Source organism: Dendropsophus ebraccatus, chromosome 1 (assembly GCF_027789765.1).
Source record: "Dendropsophus ebraccatus isolate aDenEbr1 chromosome 1, aDenEbr1.pat, whole genome shotgun sequence".
Lineage (NCBI taxonomy): Eukaryota > Metazoa > Chordata > Amphibia > Anura > Hylidae > Dendropsophus > Dendropsophus ebraccatus.
The window spans coordinates 204,485,178-204,509,949 of NC_091454.1; the positions used below are offsets into that span (position 1 = coordinate 204,485,178).

A 24,772-nucleotide genomic window follows, 5' to 3' on the forward strand; every position below is an offset into this window, starting at 1 on the left:
CACCTACACTGTCAGCACCTCTGGTCTGGGTGTTGACAGATTCCTTTTAAGAGGTAGTCTGAAATGCACACCCTCTACTGCTTGTTCATTATGCTTTACACTAAATCTGTCTGACCTTTCGCTTTTCAATAGGGGTAAGTGCCTAGACAGTAACTGTTCCAGACTTTGTAGGGACACACCTTACGACAAGGGATTGGTAACATACAGTTGTCAGTTAAAGGTGCTATAATTTGCTATTTAAATCAATGGGATGTGGGTCGTAGGCAGACAAATGTGTGATTCTGATCAATAGGAAGAGCTACAGGTTGCAGATACTGTCATGGGGATGGGGAGGGGGGGGTACTGTTATATAGAGGTGGAGCTGTTTAACCCCAGAGGGGAAAATTGGACAGGCCATGTTATAACTTGGCCTGCTTAGGCCTTTTTCACACGGTCAGTGATTTTTCTGGGCTGCAAAACCTCATACTATTTTTTTTTTTTCCATGATCCGTGGAAAATGATCTGTATTTGCATCAGTTTCCGTAAAATGTAAATTGTATTAGTTTGTTTAGATTAGATCCAGATGTGAAGTGCATAAAAAATACAGGTCCCAGAGACTTCTTTTTGTAATCTGTACTGCTATGACAATCCACTTTAGGACATGTCGGAACAAATTACAGATCAGAATTAAAACGGACTGTGTGAATAGCCCTATATAAATCAATATTCTCTAAGTTTAACCGTGATCCACAATTACAGACAATTTTACGGGAAGTGTGAATAAGACCTTACTCATGTTTTCCCTAATCTCCACAAAATATGGTCTATGGTGCCTGTGTGAACAATGAAGACAAGAAGCGCACAGCCTGTGATATCATTGGCTGTCAGGACGGCGCACACCCAATGACAGCATTGGGGCATACTTGAACTTGGAGGCTGGCACGAGGCATTCCAGTGCAGAATATCCATGGAGAAAAGTTTGACATGTAAATTATTTGGGTGGACAGCGGAATCTGCCTGAGCATAGAATGGAGCCTATGGGACTGGCGGAACTTCAAGTGGGGGAATCCGCTTGAAGTTCTACACACAGATTCCATAGTGTGCACATACCCATATAGTTAAATCTGATTCCAAATGTGTTGGAGCTGTGGTCTAGGAGTAGCTCACCTGTCTAGAGACCTGCCAGCAGTTCATTCTTTGGTTTAAATGCCCTAATGGAAATGAAATATAGGTCTTTATTATTTTTTTTTCTCATTATTGTATCATTTTTAAGGCTATGTTCACACACAATACTTTTGCTCAGTATTTTGCAACCCAAACCAGGAGTGGATTGAAAACGCAGAAAGGCTATGTTCACACACTGTTGAAATTGAGTGGATGGCCGCCATTTAACAGCAAATAATTATCGTTTTAAAACGGCAGCCATTGTTTTGAAATACTGTCAGCACCTTAGGTAGGCCCGGGAGCTGACAGCTTCCCTTTAAACAGAGACAGGTCACCATACCAGGAACCATTGTATTTTTTTCAACATTGTCAAACATTATAAGCTAGACAAGGCTAAAATTATGGCAAGAGTATGCTCTAGTTCAGGGGTACTCAACAACTTTTAGTGAAGGTCCACTTACTGGGGTCTATTGTCAGGTGAAGGTCCAAGCTGAACATCATTAGCAAATGTGTTGCGCTCCCCCAGTAGTATATAGCCCCCCCCTGTGCGGCTTTCCCAGTAGTGTATAGTCCTCCTGTACTCTCCGAGTAGCATATAGCACGCCTGCTGTGTGCTCCCCGAGTTATATAGCCCCCCTGTGCTCCCCCTCCCATATAGCATAAAACATAAAAATAAACACTTATACTCACCTGGGTCCAGGCATCTCCTCTATCCCCTCGTGGCCACACTGCAGCGGTCACAAGAGGCCGCTCTCCCCTTGTCCTGGCATCTGTGCTTCAGTGACATCACTCGAGTGCAGAAACCAGAGACAGGACAGTGCGGCCACAAGAATGACTGACAGGGAGAGAGCCGATGGCTCCCTCTCTGTCAGTGCTGCTCCAGCACAGTCACTATGAGCGCTCATAGTTACTGTGCAGAGGGGAGCAGCGCAGCTCAGTATACAGGTATACTGAGCCGCAGCAGGGGTCCAGACAGCTGGCCTCCGCGGTCTGCGTTCGGACCGCGGTCCGCCAGTTGAGGACCCCTGCTGTAGTTGGCTTAATCTTTCCCACCTATTTAGAGTACTGCATTAAAGTCCCATGTGCTGTGCTGCCATAGGACAATCAGGAAAACCAAAGTTTACTTACAGAAGTCCATAGGCAGCACACGCTTCCTAACCTTGACTACTTGCTATTGGTACATGAAAAAATACACTGGTTAGTGGTCTGATGATTGGCTTTATAGGGTGGAAAAGTGCTTAACTGATTTATTGCTAACTAACCTGTCTCTGTACCTAGGGGCTTTAACCTATGTGTTGTGCTACCTACAGACTCCAGGAAATTTCAATAAGTAAATTTTGGTTTGGCATATACCTAGGCGCTTGTTCAAGCTTTGCTGTCATCCACGTTATGTTGCCAGCTGTGCCAACCTAGCTGAAGTTAACTAACTTACTTTACAGCATTGTGGGAAAGTGACCAAAGAAATCAGAGGTTTCCAGGGCTCTTTGAGCAGACTTGCTCATTACCAGGCAGCTTAAGACATACAAGTAACTTATTTTTTAGTAACTTATATTTGAAAAAATATATATATGTTTTACATGTGCTTTTAAAAACAAAAAATAATAAATTAGACTAAAGCTCAAATGGTCCATTGGGTCTTGGAAATCTAGAAGCAGGTAGAATGTTTTTCTGGAAAGCGTACAACCAAGTGTCCATAAGCTGTGGCGATGACCTTGAATTAGGGGATCAACGTGTTTGTAAGTCCACTGTATCTGGGAAGACATGGTTCATCTGGTAAGGATCACGACAGAAAATGGAATCTTCCCCAGATGAACACGTGGAGCTTTGTGTATCTGGGAAGCATGGAGAATACTGACTGATTGGCATGACAAGGTCGAGATACTCCTGCAGAAAGAGAAAGGGCCATTAATATATATAGTTAATATATGAAGACAACGCAATGATCAGGTGCTGTCCGCTCCTCCCTCAAGAGAGACATTCTATACCTGGTTAGAGCTTAGGGCCACAATACGGTCCAAATCTTCCACCAGTTGTACAAAGGTCGGTCTCTGACTGGGAACTGCATGCCAGCAATCTCTCATCATCATGTATCTGCAAAAAAACAGCACAAAAGGTACAAGGTTACAGGACTGACGCTAAACCAAAATTCCAACAATTCTAGCAAAATGTGGACAACAACTAGAGAAGAACATTTTAGGCTCTGTTCACATTTATGTTAGATGCTCGTTCCGTCAGCCAATTAGGCCGTTCTGACATTAATAATATTTACCAGTCAGCACACATCTTGAGCTTTATAGGCATGTGTGGCTGATGGGTGGTTATAGCAAAGGGAAACATGAATGATCAGGCAGCCGTTACAGAGCTGTGCAACAGGATCAATGAGATCTGCACTAGTTTACAAAGAGGTTACAAATACAGCCCTTACACTATGTCAAAGGATAAGGAAGATGTACAGTATATTACATTTATGATGACTGTGAACACATTTCAATAAAAAAAGGGTCAGAGACCCATTGGTCAGGTATCCATTGGTTGCCAATGGAAGTTAGTAAAGGAATAGAAACCTCCATATGAAGAAGACTTCTCCTGGAGTTCTATACTCACAACTCATTGGTGCAGTTTGTTGGCTTGTCCATCCGATGGCCTTCCTTCAGTAACTTGAACAGTCCTTCCACTGGGACACCGGGGTATGGAGAACCTCCGAGTGTAAATATTTCCCACAGCAAGACCCCAAAGGACCACCTAGAGAAAAACACAATGGTAAATATTTTTGAATTTCTAGAATGTTTGGGTAAATGACATTAAGCAAGAACTTGACATTGTACTTACACATCACTTTGTTGAGTGTAAATTCGGTCGAATAGGGCTTCTGGGGCCATCCATTTTACAGGCAAACGACCCTATAAAAAAACAAACAAACATAAATAACATCAACGTCCAACTTTGTTTTCAATTCTGTTCATTGTGTAGTTTTTGCTTTGTTAAGATCATTAATGACCAGGTCAGCTATAACCAACTCTGACTTTAATTAATCTTTAGCTCATTGCATACATTGGATCTAGTTTGATCGCCTATCAGGACCAAGAGGGAAATGTTAGTTTCCTTTACAGGGATTTTTTTTTTAAACCTATTAAACTTTTTTTTCTAATCTTCTTCTTTAGTATGATTGTATTTTTTTAAACATTATTATGAGGGCAGCCATCTTGCCTATTTTAACAACATTTAGTGATCTTCATAGACCATAGGCAGCAAACAGACAGGACCTGTTCCATATAGATGAATGAGAAAGGTTTCTGGACGTGCTCTGCAACCTTTATAGAGGTCATTTTACAGGAAGGGGGCGTTGGGTTGTGAGCAGCAGCTATTGTGCATCCCTCCATTATCTATATACGGGTGGGAACTTTCACTGTACTCCTGTCTGTGTTTATAAGGAGGAGACTTTTGGGAAGTGATTTGTACAGGAGATGAAGGCTTAATGTTAGCCTTAGTGGCCAGAATGGAAACTGCAACACTTCAGGATGATTTTAAAATATAAATAGTAAAAGTCACCAAAAAATCTTACATATTTTTTTTAGATAAACACTTGATTTAAGCAGTAGGTCTTTTTTGGATGATACATTCGCTTTAAAGCAGATCTGTCAAAGTTCCCTTTCTAGCAGGCTCAGTGTAAATGTTCTCAGTCACTAAAAAAAATCTCAACACAATGACAGAGTAGAAGGTAATGGGGTATGATGCTGCAGGCTGTAAGGCTGGTGCTGTGAGAGGGGAGGAGGGAGAAGGCTTATCAGTGACAACACGGTACTTCAGCTCCTCACCAGGGTATGTACAACCTTCATCTATAAACAGGAGCGAGTACATGCACTTGTGATGAGAAAACAATTTTTAAAAACACTTACATTTGTCGTCTTTTTGTAATAGTCAATGTGGTGGATATCTCGAGCAAGGCCAAAGTCGGCAATCTTCATCACATTATCGTCTGTGACGAGAACGTTCCGTGCTGCCAGGTCTCTATGAATGCACTGCACAAAACAATGAGAAACAGGACATTAAGTATAATTTATCACAGGTTTACAGCATGAACAGAACGTTCAGAAATCATCAAATTCAGCGTTAACATTTTGTTACCTACTGAAGGGGAGCACTGAGAATCATCAACTAGCCCCCAGGCAATAAGGGTCATGAGAATCTGCGTATACATCTGGATCTGTATGCCATGCACATATCTACCTATATTACTACACTTCTATTGTAGTCATCATTGTAAGGGAAATAAGCAAATAAGGGCCTTATTACACAGAGCGATAATCGGCTGAATGGGGTCGATTCGGCTGATAATCACTCCAAGTAATAGAGACAATTGATCAGCCAATGAAACGATCAGACGTAAAATCATTGGCCCCCAGCCGCGCATGACTACGTGTAATATCGATGAGCGACCAACGGCTGACGATTCAACAAAGTTGTCATCACCTGTCCACATTCCTGGTGTTCTCCTGCACTGTGCAGCTTCAGAGCGTCCCATCCGAGCCAACAGGCCGCTCAGCCAATCGCCGGCCCTGGTGGTCCCGGACAGTGATTGGCTGAGTGGCCTGTCAGCTCAGGCGGGCGCTCTGAAGCTACAGCATGCAGGCCCGGGGAGGAAGCAGAGCGCAGGTGAAGACTGGGATTGTGAACAGGTGATGTAAACTGTTTGGGCAAGGGCTGCACGGACATCGCTAACTATGTTTGAGCAGCCCTTGGTAAACAGCCCTTGGTGTAATATGCCCAGTAAACCAGCACCGATCTAGCAGATTTTCCAGCTGATGTTGCTAGAGTTCCCTGGAGCTGGACCCAAGATCATTGGCAAATTCCCCTCAGTGGCTCTCATATTAAATGGAGTTGCCTGTGAGGTCATCTTTGCAAATTCATCATTTGTAAAATACCTTTTTAGAGGCCAGATATTCCATGCCCCGGGCCACCTGATAGGCACAGGAGACGAGGTCTTTGAAGGAGAGCAATTCATCAGGGGCACAGCTGGGATTGTAGCAATATTCCATGCCTGGTGGACGTCTTGCACGCAAGTACTCACGCAAGTTCCCTTTGGAGGCGTATTCTACAATCACATATAGAGGACCTAGAAGGAACAGACAAAAAAAATAATCAGAAACAAACAAAAGATCCATCTGGATATAGTTACTTGTCCTGAAATGTGTCTAATAGAGATGAGCGAACCTGGAGCATGCTCGAGTCGATCCGAACCCGAACGTTCGGCATTTGATTAGCGGTGGCTGCTGAACTTGGATAAAGCCCTAAGGCTATGTGGAAAACATGGATATAGTCATTGGCTGTATCCATGTTTTCCAGACAACCTTAGAGCTTTATCCAAGTTCAGCAGCCCCAGCTAATCAAATGCCGAACGTTCGGGTTCGGATCGAACCCGGTTCGCTCATCTCTAGTGTCTAACTACTGGGACCCCACTGATCATGAGAATGGGGACTCCTGTGTTCTCCTCTTGAGCATGCATACTTTATACTGTATGAATGGGGTGGCACCTGAGCATGCATACATCAACTCCATTAAAACAGCAGGGACATGGGTCGCTCACTTTGATGATAATGGATGTCCTAAAAGTTTGACCCCCACCGATCAGATACTTATCACATTCTATAGAGGTTCAGTTCAGGCCTATTGTAGGTAACTGGGATGAGAAACTTAAGCCACTTATTTCTGTAGCACCACATAAAGTTAGGAATATATATTCACACATACTAAATAACTGTATGATATAAAACAAACATTTGCCAGATGATATTAATATTGATTGATTTAGTTTTCGGGGTTTTTTGCACACAATAGTCTATTATTACAATAAATTTATTTTTACAAAAACTCACCGTCTTGTGTACAGGCTCCTAGAAGGTTAATGATATTTTTGTGCTTGCCTATCATCTTCATCATTTCCATCTCCGAAATTAGATCTGAGAGGTCCTTCTCACTGGCGTCAGCTAAAACAGGAAAGGAAAAGGTAATGATGTATGGGAAAAATGCACACAGAACACACAGTCAGCCCCAGCAAGGACACCATGTAATGCCCACAGCGTGATCAATTGTGCCGCCAGGCCACATAAATAGTTTCTTGTTCATTCGTATGGCTCTTAAGTTCACCATTGTTGGCAGCACACCCCCTGTTTACACAGTGCAATTTGCTAACAACGGATGCAAAAAAAGATGTAGTCGCTTGACAAATGAGCATTTACTTGGTCCTCTTTAGGTGGCCATACACCCGCAATAACATTTTGCCGAACGATCGGCTGACAGTTAGGTCTACTATCCCCTCCCCATACCCAGGAATGTTCAGCAGAGATGAGCGTTTCTGTGTTCTCTATAGAGTGCGGAGGGTTATCCTGCAGCCAGACAGGCCCGACCCCTATCGTGAAGAGTCCCATAAAGTATAAAGTGTCCAAAGGGACTGGATCTCAGCTAAGACCCCCACCACCATTCAGGAAAACGAGTAATGAGTTTGACACGTCAAAAGTTGTTGTAAATTACAGGTATGATTTAAGCCAATAGGTATTGGATCCTGTATGAATCAACATTGAAGTCTCACGTTTTAACATCTTCACTGCTACTTTTGTGACCTTGCTTGGTTTCTCCTTGTCCAGACCTATGGCCTCTGCCATGAGTACTTGACCAAAGCAGCCTTCTCCAAGTGGGTTTCCAAGAATCAACCTACAAGGAAGAACAATGTCAACCAGTATAGACCAGGAAGAACAATTACACACAGTATAGGAATGTGTAATAACTAGGGTATTATTACCTGTTTCTTGCTACTTCCCATCTGGGGTCTTCGGGGATCTCATATTCAGACACCCCAGACAGCATAGGCGTTCCACTAGATGACAATCGAGAAGGTCTAACCAATATAACTCCAGAATTCATGGAAGAATTTGAGTCTACCGACACCTGTACAGAACATTGAAACCAGCAGGTTATCATATGACAATGACTCCTATATGTTATAAAGAGGTGGAGACGTGTTCTTCAAACTAGTTAACCTAGTAACTAAAGGACAGACTCCCCTATATAGAAATTTGGGACTTCAGTCCAATGGGGCTTCCATCTACATTTGTAAACTCAGCCTTCCCAAATGATCTACAAATTGCAGAGTAAAGCACTGTAAACTCTCTATATACTTACTGTTACCAGTCTACGCAGCGGTATGCTCTTGGCCAGCTTGTGAACAGCCATCTGACTGTAAAATTCTGCCTTTTTGGACGGAGGTTTCATCTTAAGGATGATGATGGTCACCAACATGGCCGACACAATGGCGGCTCCAGCACAGTAGATGATAATCTCCAGATGTAGGGAGGTCGTCATAAGCGATGGCTTGTCTTCAGAAGCTGCACTCATGTGTACAAGAAGGTTGTTATTATTAAAAAATTTTGAATGTTTTTTTTGCAAATAAAGTTTTTGTTTTTGAATGGACTGGATTGTGTTACTTAACCACAGTAAAAACCCACAGGTTCATGTGCAAATTAACAACATGCAATGCAGATTATCTAGTAACTAAACATTATATTGAAAACATTGTTCAGTTACTGTATTTAACATTTTTGAAAAGAAAATTTGAGAATGAAAGAAAAAAAAAACAGGGCAAAATAATAAAAAAAAAAAGAAAATAAAAAAGGTCATATATGCAGATTACCCATGGACAACAATCAGAAAAAGGTTAGAAACACAACGGGGAAATCCAGTTGGCGAACAAGGTTTTTTTTTTGTTTTTGTATAATTTTTTTTTTTAATTTCTATTAAATTGTACTTATTCGAATAAAATTTGTATTAAAATTAAAGAAATAAATAAAAACACTGGAGCCCTCAATACAACACGTGCATTTCATATTAGCCAAAGAGGATCCAGTTTAAGGGCCCCTTCCAAGTAAAACATTTATGTCAGGATAATACAGAACAGAAAAAGAAAAGTAAGCATAAGATCTGGGTTCATAAAATCTAGGGTTGGATATTTTTTGGCTCTGATATGCATGTCACATTTAAGAAGACAGAAGAGAACCTTATATACCTTCAAGAACGGTCAACCATGCAGTATGAAAAGAGTGCCCAATGGAATTAGCAGCCAAGCAGGTATACTGGCCAGCATCCTCAAAAGTAACATTCGTCAGGTGGAGAACCTCCATTTCCTCCTCGGTGGTGTTGACTCCTGCAGTCTATAGAGAAGAGCATCGAAGAAAGGGAAGGAAACGGACAAGCGAAATGCCATTAGAACAAGAAGAGAGAGAGAAAAAAAAAAAAAAGAGAAACCATTGGAAGATTTGAGGAATACCTTTCAATTAAAGAGATTTTCTGGGCAAAATGGATAGATCAGTCAATGATTGGCAGGGTGCTGAGCCCTGGCGGCTATTCAGGGCCTGCACTACTACACTGTGTAGCAGTGGAGACCTGCAACTACAGCTCATCTGTGGTTAACAAGAACAGGAACTTAGCTGCAGCTACACTTCACCATGCTACACAGTGAACAGAGACAATCTGCCTGGTGTGGGCCCTGAACAGCTCACTGGCATGGGTGCTTGGTATTGGCATCCTGCCGATCAATGACTGACAAGCTATCCTGTGGATTGCTCATCGGTCCATTTTACCTGGAAAACCCCTGACTTAAAGGGGTTATCCAGCGCTACAAAAACATGGCCACTTTTCCCCCTACTGTTGTCTCCAGTTCAGGTGTGGTTTGCAATTAAGCTCCATTTACTTCAATGGAACTGAGTTTCAAAACCCCACCCAATCTAGAGACAACAGTAGGGGCAAAGTGGCCATGTTTTTGTAGCGCTGGATAACCCCTTTAAAAGAGAAGATACATTAGTTGAACCCATCACCAAAATGGAAACCACCTGCCTACTTAAGACAAGGTAAAGATTGACAAGACAACATGGAAAATTAGACCCGAGTGTTACAGCCGCAACTGTTTCCATAAAAAAGGGAAGAAAGAAGATAAGTAAGAAAAAGAGTCCAGATGTATTAAGCTTTAGAATTATTAACGTCAGGGGAAGTTAGGAGACAACCAATTTGACCATTTCTTCTACTAGCAAACATATCCTTGACACGATTAACAAATCTTCACTATTACGTAAAAACATGGAGATTGACGGGGTATTGCAATAGGGAGGGCAGATGTAGGGCACAGTACATAGACAGGACACATGAACCTCTTCATCTCCAGACATCACCCCAACATCAGCATGTTATACATTATCTGACCATACCTTTAGGACCTCCACGTAGGGCATGCCATCAGACCCTAGTTTACTCCCATTGATTTCGAGGTGCCTGAGCCATTGGATGTGAGGCTGGGGGTCACTGTAGACTTTGCAGTGGAACTCTGCGTTGCTTCCTACAGTGACGGTCTTATTTTCTGGCAGACCGGCCTGGAGGATCGGCCGATGTGGGGAGCGTTCTGATGGGAAAAAAAAATGTTTCCTCAAATACTTTTTTATAGCATTGGGAGCCCTCATTCCAACTATGTTTTTACTTACTGCTCCCATTATAAAGGGATAATGGGTGGAACTTTGTTCCAAAAAGAGGTGTGAAAGTTAGGCTCAGGGGGTGTGTGGATTAGCAGCTTCATAATCTTGCCCTCCCCAAACATGATTTACTATAAAGTTCCCTCCCATCTGACTGTAAAACAGTAAAAGCCATATATCTTAGGAACAGAAAGCATAGCAAGGTAAAAACACAGATGACATATGGGCACCTGTGGTTATTAAATTTTTATTTTTTTTTTAAATAATTTTTGGCTGATCACAGGTACTTTTTTAGAATGTCCTTGTCAATTGAAATAACTTTTGATATGTCACAGACATGTTAAAGATTTTGATCGAGGTTAAGATCCCCACCAGTTGTTAGATTGGAGCCAAGAGATGCACATGGCTGAGCACTTTTCTCCCCAACTTGCTGCAGTAGAAAGATTCTATTTCAGTGTTTCTCAACTCTCCAGTCCTCAAATACTCCCCAACAGGTCATGTTTTGAGCAATTGCATAGTACGTTTATTGAACCATTCTCCTGCAGCAAGCGGGGGAAAGAATCACTTAATTGTGCGCCTCTCCCACTCATTCTAATGATTGGTGGTGGTCTAAACACCCAGACCCTGAAGACTAAATGGCACACATCCCTCTAAGTACATAACTGAAATCTGCAACAGATAATAGTTTCCATATCTATGCCGTAAACCATAGCAAGTTTGTCTATATGCAGTTAAGTCTCAAAAATTAAAAAGAAAAAGAAACGGCAATAAAACCATAAAAAGGCAGTCATAGATGTTCAGACACTTTGCTAATTAAATCTCAGATGTTCATAATTTTTTGGTCCTTACCAACCACGTCCAGCTGATACGTGTGGTTGATGCTGCCGTACTTATTCTCCACAATACACGTGTAATTTCCCTTATCGGATGGGACCACTGAATCCATAATAAGACTCCAAGATTGAGAACGGACCTAAGAGTGAACAAAGTATAAAGTTATTTTATGTCATTCAACCCCAAGTGTTGTCTTGGTGTTTGTTTTTGTACTAAAAATGGCTCGTTATTGTGGCATCACTGTTAGATCAGTAGATAAGTCAATACAAGGGCCAGTTCACACGGAGTAAAAGAGGCGACGGAACTCTCCACCGCGGAATCAAGCCACACTCTGTGTCGTACAGGCTGTCTATGGTAGGGCTTGTGCGCCTCTCTGCTCGTGACATGTCAACTTTTAAGAGCTGAGAGGTGTGGAGAGCAGAGACGCACAAGCCCACCCATAGACTGCCTGTATGACACAGAGGCTGGCGGGATGCCGCGGCGGAGAGACTCTGTGTGAACTGGTCGGACCAGGCAGCATGCTATAATCACACCTCACTAACCCCAGTATATAAACTCCCGTCTGTGCGTGTAATTTGCGAGCGGGGAAAGTGGGGAAAGTGAACGCTGACCTGACAGGCCAGTGTTGGCTGTCTCCTGTAGATTGGGCCGTGTAATAGGGCCCTTAGTTTTAAAGTGGAGTATCAATGTTTAGCACTGTTGCCCGTACCTTATAGCCACCGATCCGATGATCAGGTTGGAACTCTTTGCCGTTCTTCAGCCAACGTAGAGTAGGGGTTGGTGTGCCCCCTGCTGGACAACTAAACTTTATAGTCTTGGCTGCAGGTACAGGATGTAGTTTCTTCTCCATTTTTTCTAGGTTCACCCAATAAGGTCCTTTGGTTAATAAAAAGGAAAAAATTATTTGAAGTGCACATTCAATTCTGCTGTTTGTTGGAAACCACCAATATGTTTGAAGATCATAGATGGATATAGGTAAATATTTTCCTGATGGCTGCATTTTATTTTAACTTATACACATGCTAGAGCAAAAAGTTGGTACTACTTTTTAAGGGAAACCGGTCATCACTTTCATGAAACCTGAACCCCAAGTTACCAGGGAGGTCCCTGGCAGGTTTTCTCCACATCACCAACCTTGATTCAGAGACCACTTCATGTTTGGGTATAGGGAGAGGTCTATCAATCAAGGATGATGAGGCAAAAAAAATGTTTACTCAGTGCATCAGGTATTATCAGAGCTGTTCATTTTATGGGAAATCCTCAAAACATGACCTGTTGGTGAGGCCTGAGGACTGGAATTGAGAAGCACTGCTCTAAATCATGGGCCAATTCTTCACCCCCTTCTTCGCCAACATTTCAGTTACCCATGACAGTGGAGCATGGCATCTAGTAGTAAAGCAGATGACCTCACCCATGACTGGGTCCTCTCTCAAAGGGCCTCATACTAGCCACATGGTCAACCTCTATGGTATATAATCCCCGATGTACCCTCACACTCCCATACATTTTAGTAGACCCCTATCATATGGTGAACTCTAACTATGTTCATCCCAATCTTTCTGGTTCAATAGTACTGTATGCCAAAAATGGTGCAAGACACCGTGAAACATGCAGATTTCAAAATTTGCGGGCGGTCTGTACATCCTCAAGAAGTCATAATTCAATAGGTCCAGACACACACTTACACACTGCAATTTTAATAATTCTTTTATTTATTTTTTTAAGATTATAATGTGAAAATGTCACAATGACGTTGGTTTTCTCAGACGATCATTCTTGGACAAGGACAATACATCAGTTTAGCGGAGAGAGTAATGCAGCACAATACCCAATATGGCACAATACTCAATGACTGTTTTCTACGACATCTGTCCTCCATGATATATATCAGCCAATAACAGATTGTTTTGAATTTTTTTTTTGTTTCTTATTTTGTATTTTTGGGGGGGATTAGAGCATTGTCACATGGGATATGATCGCAGACTGTTTTCCTTTGGTTTCCTCTGGTTATACTTTATTTTATTACACATAGAAATGTACAGAAGACTTATAATGAAAGCATTCTCCAGTCTCTCTGTGTCTCATAAGACATGAAGTGTATGGTTTAAAGGGGAACTCCTGCGATCCTATAAAAAAATAAAGTGCACAAAAGGCATATGGGAGCACTCACTGATCCCCAATCGTTAGTGTGACACCTTTCACGCTTGTCTACTCTGTCCCTAGCAAACTTTTACAAATGATCCCAATTTTACATAATGCACCCGGCTGGGAAACTACATCTTCCAGCATGTATTGCGCCTGGGAACCAACTATCTGGTACCCACCCCTGCCATGTAGTATCAGCCCAACAGTGGCTCGATCGGCTTCCGCTCTGCACTGTAAACACTGCATCTATCTATTCATCTACATAGATAGATTAGAGAAAGAGATGAAACAACTGTATTTCCTTTCCCCTATACTACTCAGGAGAGGCTGTTGTTTCCCCAGTGTAATGTCAGTGATGGGTGGGGTTACAGATGAGCAGTTACAGCTTGCCTGGCAACAGAAAAGAGATCATGTGACCTGTCTCAGAAGGTAGGTGGAAGGACAGAAGAGTGGAGACAAAATGTACTAGGAAGTGAGGATTTTCAGAATTTTTAGGGTGTGTGTCATGATGTGCTGCAGACAAACGGACCAATCCATGTAATAGAAACCTATTACAAACAAGCTTAGGTTGTTAGGGATTGAACGTGGGTTAATTTTTTTTTTAAATGGAGCTGCCCTTTTAAAATATCAACTCTAGAGATGAGCGAACCGGGTTCGGGTTCGAGTCGATCTGAACCCGAACGTTCGGCATTTGATTAGCGGGGGCTGCTGAACTTGGATAAAGACCTAAGGCTATGTGGAAAACATGGATACAGCCAATGACTATATCCATGATTTCCACATAGCCTTAGGGCTTTATCCAACTTCAGCAGCCACCGCTAATCAAATGCCAAAAGTTCGGGTTCGGATTGACTCGAGCATGCTCCAGGTTCGCTCATCTCTAATCAACTCTGTAGAGGTTTTTCATGAAATTAGTCAAATGACATCACTTCAAAAAGATTTTTCTACTGGTAAAAATGGCAGAACCTTGGCCATGCTCCCTGTATACAAAAGTTTTGATGCTTTCCAAATTAGTTCGCAATAAAATTCCCACCATGTCATTATAATTGCTCCTACCTTCAAATTACATGGCGCTATATATAACAGGGACTGCCCTAAGAGGCTTCTTGGCATCCAGCGCACTTGTGCCAGTCACCCAAACAGGCACTCAGTATGACAGGAGATCTGGGTACAGCCTTGTATCACACACCAGGTCTTCAGTATAACTTACGATTCGGTTTGGAGGAGTTCTCTGCAGCTTTTTCTTTTGAAGAAGAATTGTTGTCATCTTCGGCGGACGGTAGCGCATCTACAACAGAAAGAATTTAGTCAGTACTTCATCTTTTACGCTCAGTGGGGGAGAATTATCAAACATGGTGTAAAGTGAGACTGGCCCAGTTGCCCCTAGCAACCAATCAGATTCCATCTTTCATTTTCCAAAGAGTCTGTGAGGAATGAAAGGTGGAATCTGATTGGTTGCTAGGGGCAACTGAGCCAGTTTCACTTTACACCATGTTTGATAAATCTCCCCCAGTAACTTTTCACATATCCCATAAGGGAACAGGTACCATCTATTATCATCATGTCAATGAGGCTTGCCGTAAAGAATGTCACTAAATGCTGTTAAAAACAACTCAAGCACGATAACTGCAAAAGAACTGAGCTGCAATACCACACACAACTGAGGACAAGAGTGGTGATGTTTTTGGAAAAAAGCAGCCATGTTTTTTGAATGCTGGATAACCCCTTTAAGCGACACCACTCACTGGATGCCTGAGATCAGATGAAATTGGGATTTCCATTACTAAAATACAAAATTTTTCTTGCAAGACTATATACCAATTTGCTAAGCTCTTCCTGCTCGGTAGCATGATACTGGTAGAGTAAGCAGAATTTTTATGTTGACAACTGAAACAAAGATAAATAAAACCTCTTTAAAATAGCATCTAGAATACAAAAACACCCACGTCAAAAACAATAAGATCCTATGGCCTATACACAATGGGCCAACAAGAAAAATCACCATTACATGAGGTGTCAAGCAAAAACTGATAAGATGACATGAAGACACAACAGGGCCATGTTAAATTGATCAGCAACTTCAAAGGAATGGAGCCAAATTGCTGGAAAGGTCTGATAAGAAAGCACTTAGCCCCGAATCTCCATTGTCGTAGGGACCATGTGGCCCAAGAGGTGACTTATCTGTAGAAAAGCTATGAAAGTTCAGCCAAGTCATAGATTATCTGCATATAGAAAAACCTTGTGGCCTCTCTGGTAAAATAATGGAAATTAACTAAGCGGTTAGGGGTCCTGAAGGGCCTTTCCACCAGTTCTATAGGAAGTGCTAATGTGATGCCTTTCATTATAGATCAGAGCGCAAAGGCCATTCACAAGAGAGCTATACTGCAGGGGCGCATTTGCATGTCACATGGAGTGGAAACAATGGACATTGTGGCAATCATAGTAGGGTGTACTTCTGTTTCATTGGGCCATTGAAAATGTTCAAGCCATTCGGAGGTTAGGGGCCGTATTACATGGGTCGATTATGGTTAGAAAAATCATTAGATCGTTCGGATTTAAACGATAATCGTTTTGTGTAATAGCAGGCAACAATTAAACGACCAACAAGAAATCGTTGATCGTTTGATAGAATCTGGACCTATTTTCATCGTTGATCGTTCACAAATTGTTTGGTCGAACAACACGTTGTTTGGTCGTTCCCTGGTCTATCAGCCAGGAAAGGACAAGAACAACCGCAGGTTACGATCACCGTCCTGTGTAATAGAGTGAACAATATAAGATCGTTTGTCATAGCGGTCATTTGAGATCGTTTTTCACATGTTTGTCCCATGTAATTCCACCCTAAGGCCCCGTTCATACAGAGCAAGAGGGGCGGAATTGTCCGCCGTGGAATGCTGTTAGCCTTCTTGTCATAATGGCACTCTATGGGAGGCGCGCGCGCTGCATCTCTCAGCGCTGAATAATGAACATGTTTATTCTTCAGTGCTAAGTGATGCGGGGCACGCGCCTCCCATAGAGTGCCATTATGACAAGAAGGCTAACAGCATTCCACGCCGGACAATTCCGCCCCTCTTTCTCTGTGTGAACGGGGCCTTAGTGTCAGAGCCTCTATAAATCTTGTATGCCCAACAACAGTGGTCAGAGATGGAACTGAATATATATTAGAAATGCTCAGTAATTTAAGCCTTAGGGACAGTTCACACAGAGTAAATTCGGAATTTTGCAGCAGAACTCTCCGCTGTGGAACCCCGCCTGCTTCAGTGTCTCACTGTTTCTCTATGGGAGGGCTCACGGGCCTCCACTCTCCGCTCAAAAAATTGACATGTCAATTCTTTGAGCAGACAGCCGCATGGTGCACGGAGCCCTCCCATAGAGAGACAGTGTCACACTGAAAAAGGCAGGGTTCCACCATGGAATTCTGCTGAATTTACTTTGTGTGAAATGGTTCTTATTGAGAAATTTTTGGTGAATGACACTAAAATGAGGGAAAAATTTTTTTTACAAACCTGATATGTTAACTTTGAATAAAACAGTATCTGTTTCGAAAGGGCCACTAGTAATGCAGACATACAACCCAGAATCCTCTTGCCTTGCGTTGAGAATCTGGATCGCATCGCCTGTTATGCGAGTGCGGTTAGTCTCCGAAAGCTCAACTCCATTTTTCACCCAGCTGATGCTCTGAACATCCTCTCGAAGCCTGCACTGTAATACTATTGGGTCTCCAGGATGAGCCAAAAAGGTTTCCACTTCTTGTTTGGACTCTGGAGGGAAAACAAAAAATCTAGATTAAACTATTTGAGGCTTTATATATGTAAGCCTTAATTGTTAGAAGTGGTGATTTACAGAAAGGCGTTGGGATTGGATGGAAATGCTGAGACAACTCAGGAGGTCCTCTGGTTTCCTAACCAAGAGATTATAGAAGGATCAGTAACCTGGGGCTGTGTTCTGGTAGATGCACAACAGACTGTGAGAGAGGTATGCAATGTGTTTACCCAGAAGATGAGTGCAGGCACCCTGGGGCTATGGAAAGGAAGACAAGTTCTTCGTCGGGACAAAGGCAGAACAGCAAGTCTGTGCCGGATTATCTAAGCCCCAAGGCTGGGAACCTGCTTTGCTTTATATGGTTTGGCATCTAAAATTTAATTTATCTCCATTGAAAATTATAGGTGAGCAGAATGCAGAATTTTTTTTTTTTTATCATGATCCACCCATCACCATCACAGTAACAAAGACAACCAGCGGTTTATGAATTGAGTGCAAAAAACATTAACAATCTCGATTTATTAGTCCAAAAAGTTTTCCATAGTTTTAATTTTAAGTTAATTATGAATCGGCGATAAGCCAAAAAATCCAGCTACAACATTTTATATAAACAACCCCTTCCCAGTGACACTTAAAAACAAATGGTAACAATAACTTACCTTGGTCTGGCAAGGTGGAAGGGGGCCGGGCAGCTGAGAGAGCCGCACCGAGGAGGACACCCCAGAGAAGCAGTGACCTTCCAGAGAACATCCCCACTTGGCTAGTGCAGGCCGCCGGAATCCATGAGGCCTCCAGTGTCGAGAGGAGACAAGCCTCAAGCTGCTCCTGAATAAACAGAGACATAAACAAGTTATAGGCCGGCCATTCACTAATCCTATTATCTAATAAACCAAAAGAAAACATAGTAAATGGGACACACACAATTTGCAGCAGATGTAGCTGCTCCTACGAAGAACCACATGGAAGGTCATCAACTACTATTTAAAGGGAATGTACCATCAGGCCTGGGCTGAAGCACTGGAGGCGGGCCAACCCACCCCCAGTGGGAGGAAACCCCCGCCCCTCTATGACACTATGACACTGCTCCATTAGAAGCAATGGAGCCGTATCATAGAGGGGTGGGTGTTTCCTCCCATTGGGGGTGGGTTGGCCCGCCTCCGATGCTTCAGCCTGAGTGTGGTGGTACATTCCCTATAAGTATATGATGACAGCTACATGAACTAAGTTACTATGTACCATTTTGGTTAAGATGGGACCTTTTGATCAGCAAATAAATAAATCCCAGTGTGTACTGTGTTGCTCCTCCTCGAGCTTTTATTGAAGCTTTAAGTGTCACTGTTGTATTTTTTTGCAAAAATCAGTAGTACAGACGATTTTAAGAAACTTTGTAATTAGGTTTATTAGGCAAATATGCCATTATCTGCATTCAAAAAGACTTTCCCCAGGTCCCCCCCCCCCTTCTCTCTCTCATTCACTGCTCATTATCAGGAAATCTCGACTCCAGTCGAGCCCTGTGTAATCTATGGAGAGGGGAGGGGGAGGAGGGAGATTACTCGCCAGCAGAGAGCAGAGACCTGTGTGAAAGCCGGTATTCAGAGGTCAGAGAGGTCAGTGCTGACGTCAGAGGAGAGACCCCGCCAATCCCTAGAATGAAGGGGCAGAAGTACTTTGCAGCGCACACTCTGCCCCTTCATCTCCCCTTTCACTGGTAAAGTATTAGTGATGGTAGACGGAATTATCATGGAGCCCTAGGGAACTTCTGGTAATTACGTCTACCGGAAGTTCCATAGCCTGCCATTATAATTCTGTCTACTGCTACTTTAGCAGCGAGAGAGAAGACGAAGGGACTGAGCGTGTCTGAGGTACTCTCCACTGACAAATAATGTTAGTAAAAGGTAAGGGTCAGGTATTAAGGATTTCCCCTTCTTGACCCTTTTGTTTTCGGAGGGATAAGCTGGAAACACATAAATGATCGGCCATGCTAAATATGTAACTTGTTCTTATTGAGATGGATAATGCAATAGATCTCCTTACACAATAACTACATTAAAACCATTGCCAATACAGCTCACAACTATTTCAGTCCAAGCGGCGCCTATAAGTCTATGGGGCTGCTGGACAAAGATGACTGACAGTGGGGAAGTGACAACTGCTTCTCCCTACTCGTTCTCCTGATCAGTGGGGGTCTCAGCAGTAATAACCCTAATGATCATAATTTTTCTTTGATCAAAAGTTTTCTTTTTTTTAATTGCCATCTTGCCTGGCAGTTCTCTCTTGTTTTCCCTATAACCGCCAATATGCATGTACAAGTTACTGAATGAGAGAGGGGGGACACCGCTGCCAGACACAGGGCCCTATTCCACTGGACGATTATCGTTTGCATAATCATTAACGATTAACGATCTCAAACGACCGCTATTGCGAAAGACCTGAAAACGTTCACTCATTTCCATGGAACAATAATCGTTACTTATGATCGTAATTGCGATAGTTTTTTCTTCGCTATTTCTTCGCTATTGCGTTCGTATCTATTGCGAACGACCGAACGATGCGAGCGATTTGCAAATGTTTTGCGAACGAGCAACGATAAAAATAGGTCCAGGTCTTATAAAGCAATCAACGATTTCTCGTGCGGTCGTTAATCGTTAACTGCTATTCAACCGAACGATTATTGTTTAGATTCAAACGATTTAACGATAATCTGAACGATAATCGTCCGGTGGAATAGGGCCCTTATAAAGCGATCAACGATTTCTCGTTCGGTCGTTAATCGTTAACTGCATTTCAACCGAACGATTATCGTTTAGATTCGAACGATTTAACGATAATCTGAACCATAATCGTCCGGTGGAATAGGGCCCTTACTTTTTCACTAAGAACAAGATAGGGCATGGTAAGATCGAAGGGTCCATTTACACAGAAAGATTATCTGACAGATTATCTGGCAAAGATTTGAAGCCAAAGCCAGGATTGGATTTGAAAAGAGGAGAAATTTCCTTTATGACCTGATCTCTGTTTATAGTCTGTTTCTGGCTTTGGCTTCAAATCTTTGGCAGATAATCTTTCTGTGTAAATGGATCTTATGGGTCCTATTACACAGGCCGATGGGGGCCCGACAATAACTGCTAGATCGGCGCTTGTTTACTGAGCCTATTACATGGCCGGATAATCGTTTAACAAGGGCTGTATGGACATTGTTACCGATGTCCTTGCAGCCCTTGCTTAAACTGTATACATTGCCTTACATGGTCCAGGGCTCCTCCTGCGGTCCGCTTCTCCCCGGGTCCCATGTGCTCCAGCTTTAGAGCGGCCTGTCTCAGCTGACAGGCCGCTCAGCCAATCACGGCCATTATTTGGCTGAGCGCCCTGTCAGCTCAGACAGGCCGCTCTAAGGGTCCTATTCCACGGGCCGAGGAGGGCCCAATCAACGATGTAAACGAGTGGCTAGATCGCCGCTCGTTCACTGGGCCTATTCCACGGCCCGATGATCGTTGAGCGAGGGCTGCAAGGACATTTGTTACCGATGTCCTTGCAGCATCATACATTACCTGCAGGGCTGCTTCTCCGCGCTGTCTTCATCCCCAGGTCCTGCGCGCTCTATCTTCAGAATGGCCGGTCAGCTGACAGGCCACACCCAGCCAATCACAGGCCGCGGCGGTCCCGGCCTGTGATTGGCTGAGCGCTCCGTCAGCTGACCGGCCATTCAGAAGATAGAGCGCGCGGGACCCGGGGATGAAGACAGCGCGGAGAAGAAGCCTGGACAGGTAATGTATGATGCTGCTGCTTCTCAAATCGTCGGTCGCCCGCCGTGCACCGCTATTCAACCGTAGCGATGGGGGAACGATGATTTTCGGTCATCATCGGCTGATCGTTCTCTCTATTTCACCGAGCGATAATCGGCCGAAATCGGGCCAAATGGGGCCGATCTGGCCGATTATCGTTACTGTGGAATAGGGCCCTAAAGCTGGAGCACATGGGACCCGGGGAGAAGCGGACCGCAAGAGGAGCCCTGCAGCATGGACAGGTAATGTATACAGTTTGGAAATCATCAGCCGGCGGCCGCACACCGCTATTACACGTAGCGGTGCGCGGTCGGCGCCCAACAATTATAGGTCCAAACTGATATCAACAATCAGCCGATGATCGTTATCATCGGCTGATTGTTGTGTTTATTACACAGAGCGATAATCGGCCGGAAAGGGCTGATTTGGCCCATTATCATTCCGTGTAATAGGGCCCTAACTGTGCAGTCCCTTACCATCATATCCATTAGACACTTGGCCACTCCGCCATCAATCATTTGTGTATGGCCAGCTTTAGTCATCTGTTTCTAGCACGTATGGACTACAGGGTTTTCTTCATTGATCTTCATGCAATCATCGGGTTTGGCACAGTTTTTGAAATAAGGGAGCCGTGTTTTTCTAATCCTGGATAACCCCTTTAAATGCTTTAATAACTTCCTTTTAAAAACATTCCATAAAAAGGAAGAAGAGCAGAGCCTGGAAGACTGGAAACTAAACATGTCAAACTAGGACGGCAGACTTCCTCAATTGATCACAGGGCATGTCAAGTATCAAGAGATACATAAACCACTCAGACACATCCTAACTGCTGAGCGATGGTCAATTCCTGGGGGATCATCTGCTCTCCCTCATGTTCCTGATTATTACATAGACATAAGAGATCTCCCCAATAGCTTGAATAGAACAAGTTACTGAGCCTGACACAGCAAAGTTGTTCATCCCCAGACTGGGCTTATACTGCAGTCATGGAACATTTTACAAACACTTTCCGAACCTCCCTCAAGAACTACGTCTGCTGTATAAAAATACAAACGTCACGCAAGGAAGATATCTAAGCTATATATACAGTATACATGAGCTATAATGGGGGATATAGACAGAGCTACCAATGTCCCAGCAGAGGATCCAAGATCCACAAGAACAGTGGAACTACATTAACCAGAATGCCCCTAGTAAGAAAGGTATATAAAGGAATATAAAGGAGGGGATCAGAACTAAATCACACATAATATAATACATACACACGGACATATAAAATACTTTTTCTAACCCTATTTTAAAACCAAAGACATAAAAAAAAAGATAGACAAATAATATTTATAGGATAAACTCCTGGCTGGAAAGTTGGGGAGAGAATCATGGCAGAGGGAGACATTCAAGTCACCTATTGTACAAGTATGAAAACATAGGAACCGAGCAGGAAACTCTGATAGAAAACATATGTGCGGAATGGATCCCACTGACTTATACTTCATCAAAGGAAAGAAAAAGAAAAAATACACCAGTCATACAGTCACCTTCTCATATCTACACTAAAAGAACTAAAATATATATATAATAAAAACCTTGGTCAACACACAAAGCCCAATACGAACAGCAACCACCGGTCTCCTATGTAAGGGAAATAGACAATATTTACCCACTTGAAACGTTGGAGTCTTCTCCTTTATCCTCCCGGAGATGAAGAGTTAAAATAAAGTAACAAAAACAAACAAAAGTTTTGTTTTCTCCCCAACTTCCAACTCTTAACCCTTTAGATTCTTTCCAAAAAATAAAGATAAATACCAGGCTAAAGGGTCTGTGAATTTTTCCTGAAGAAACAAAAGTACTTTAAACTTTTAAACTTTAAAAATCCTAAAGGAATCTTGAAGCAGCTGAATACTAGAGGTTTGTGAGCCAGTGTATCCAGCTCAGCTAGGAGTGCATGAGGCTGTAGTATCCCTCCAAGTGTGCAGGATTCCTTGGGCATGGAGAGAAGTGAGGCAGCTCCTATTCAGACTTAACAATACACAGCAGTCCCATCCCCCATGTTCCCTACAAGAATTTGCAGCCCCTCCCAGGCAGAGTTCATTTACACAATCCCCTCCCAGCCTCTCAGATTTCTCCCTGTGCATGCTGGGGCTTGTAGTTTACACGCCTGGCTCCCATCTCTCTGTGTGAACATGCACATAGGCTGCAGTTACTAACATTATTGATTCATTGGGTTTTATTTATGACAGGGTGAGTTCATGAAAACTTGTGATATGTTTTGAAGTGTGCACAAAAGATGCGATTAGTCGATAATAACTAATATGGTTATATCTGTAGGACTCGTCACATTAAATATTTCGGCAAATACTGTACATTCATATAGCAAATTTGTCTTCTTCTCCAGCCGCTCTTTTACATCCATTGTTGGCAGCTCGTTGTGTAGGTTACCGATCACCACTCTGCTCTAAAAGCAGTGGTCGGGCTGGTATATATATATTTATATATAGATAGATATAATGTAGATGTATAGAGACTCAGTATATATATATATATATATATATATATATATATATATATATATATATATATATATAAAAGCTATGTTCACATGCAGTACAATGCAATGGCCGTGAATGGCTGTTGTTTTACGGTACCTACGCTTATGATCATTAATTCTGGCCATAGGTAGCTTTAAACAACGTTTATTCACAGTGTGTTTAAGAGCTCACAGTTTTTCAAAATTGTGACTTGGTTTAAGAGCATAGCTTTGGTTTAAGAGCATCCTATACTGGGTGGGAGGGGGAGTGGGGGAGGGCATGGTCTGCTTAGCAAGGTCTACAGAACTGTACTCTGACCCAGGAAGTCTCCCTCACCTTTCAAATCATAGCAGATCCACTTCAGGCTGGGGCTTACATCAGAGGACAGGACTGTGGGGGTAATCTCTCCATTTCTGTAACCCCTCTCTCCCCGGACAGAGAGCGCTGCATGTATGTGCCCACATCTGCCCTGCTCATTCCTTCCTGCTCCCTGAAGTCTCTGTCAGCCCTTGTGTTTCCCATCCTCTCCATTACTGTACAGTAACTTATAATATCACATATTCTGCTGTTTCTGAATGTTTGTTTCATCTGTTTTACATGTTATTCAGAATAATAAATCATTATTTTTGGGGTGTGGAACCAATTGTCTGCATTTCTATGATTTCTTATGGGAAAATTTGTTTTGGTTTAAAAGGATTTGGATTACAAGCGCAGACACAGAACGAATTATGCTTGCAATCCAAGGCACCACCATATATATATATACCCATGTGAATTATTCAGATACATCTCAGACACTGTGTAGACAAAGCAATTTTTGACGGTTAACGGTAAACGATTGCAAACAAGATCTACTTGAAATTGTTCACCATATTATACAGAACGATAGTCGTCAGTTACCTTTGTACACATGAACAATTTCTCGCTGGTCATTTGATCGTCACCTGCATTTACACAAAACGATTATCATTCAATTTGAAAAATATAGCGTTTTTTTTTTCGTATGATAATTTTCCTGTGTAATAGTTCCCTAATAGAAGAGTAAGACCAGTGCTACTCCATGTATATT

The 24,772-nt window shown here is 42.7% G+C and overlaps 1 protein-coding gene across 1 annotated transcript; it reads right to left on the reverse strand.

Annotated features, from left to right (window-relative positions):
- Positions 1-2,674: 2,674 nt before the first annotated feature.
- LOC138767620 (fibroblast growth factor receptor 1-like) lies at positions 2,675-21,669 on the reverse strand. Its single transcript, XM_069945256.1, has 18 exons — positions 21,652-21,669; positions 18,053-18,218; positions 17,138-17,392; positions 14,842-14,919; positions 12,196-12,362; positions 11,502-11,625; positions 10,395-10,585; positions 9,200-9,344; positions 8,320-8,522; positions 7,940-8,085; positions 7,730-7,851; positions 7,017-7,127; positions 6,066-6,256; positions 5,040-5,162; positions 3,973-4,043; positions 3,748-3,885; positions 3,129-3,234; positions 2,675-3,027 (listed from the first exon to the last, which is right to left on the reverse strand). Exons 1-18 carry the CDS (start codon positions 21,661-21,663, stop codon positions 2,869-2,871), a joined length of 2,508 nt encoding a protein of 835 aa, XP_069801357.1. The 5' UTR covers positions 21,664-21,669; the 3' UTR covers positions 2,675-2,868.
- Positions 21,670-24,772: the final 3,103 nt, after the last annotated feature.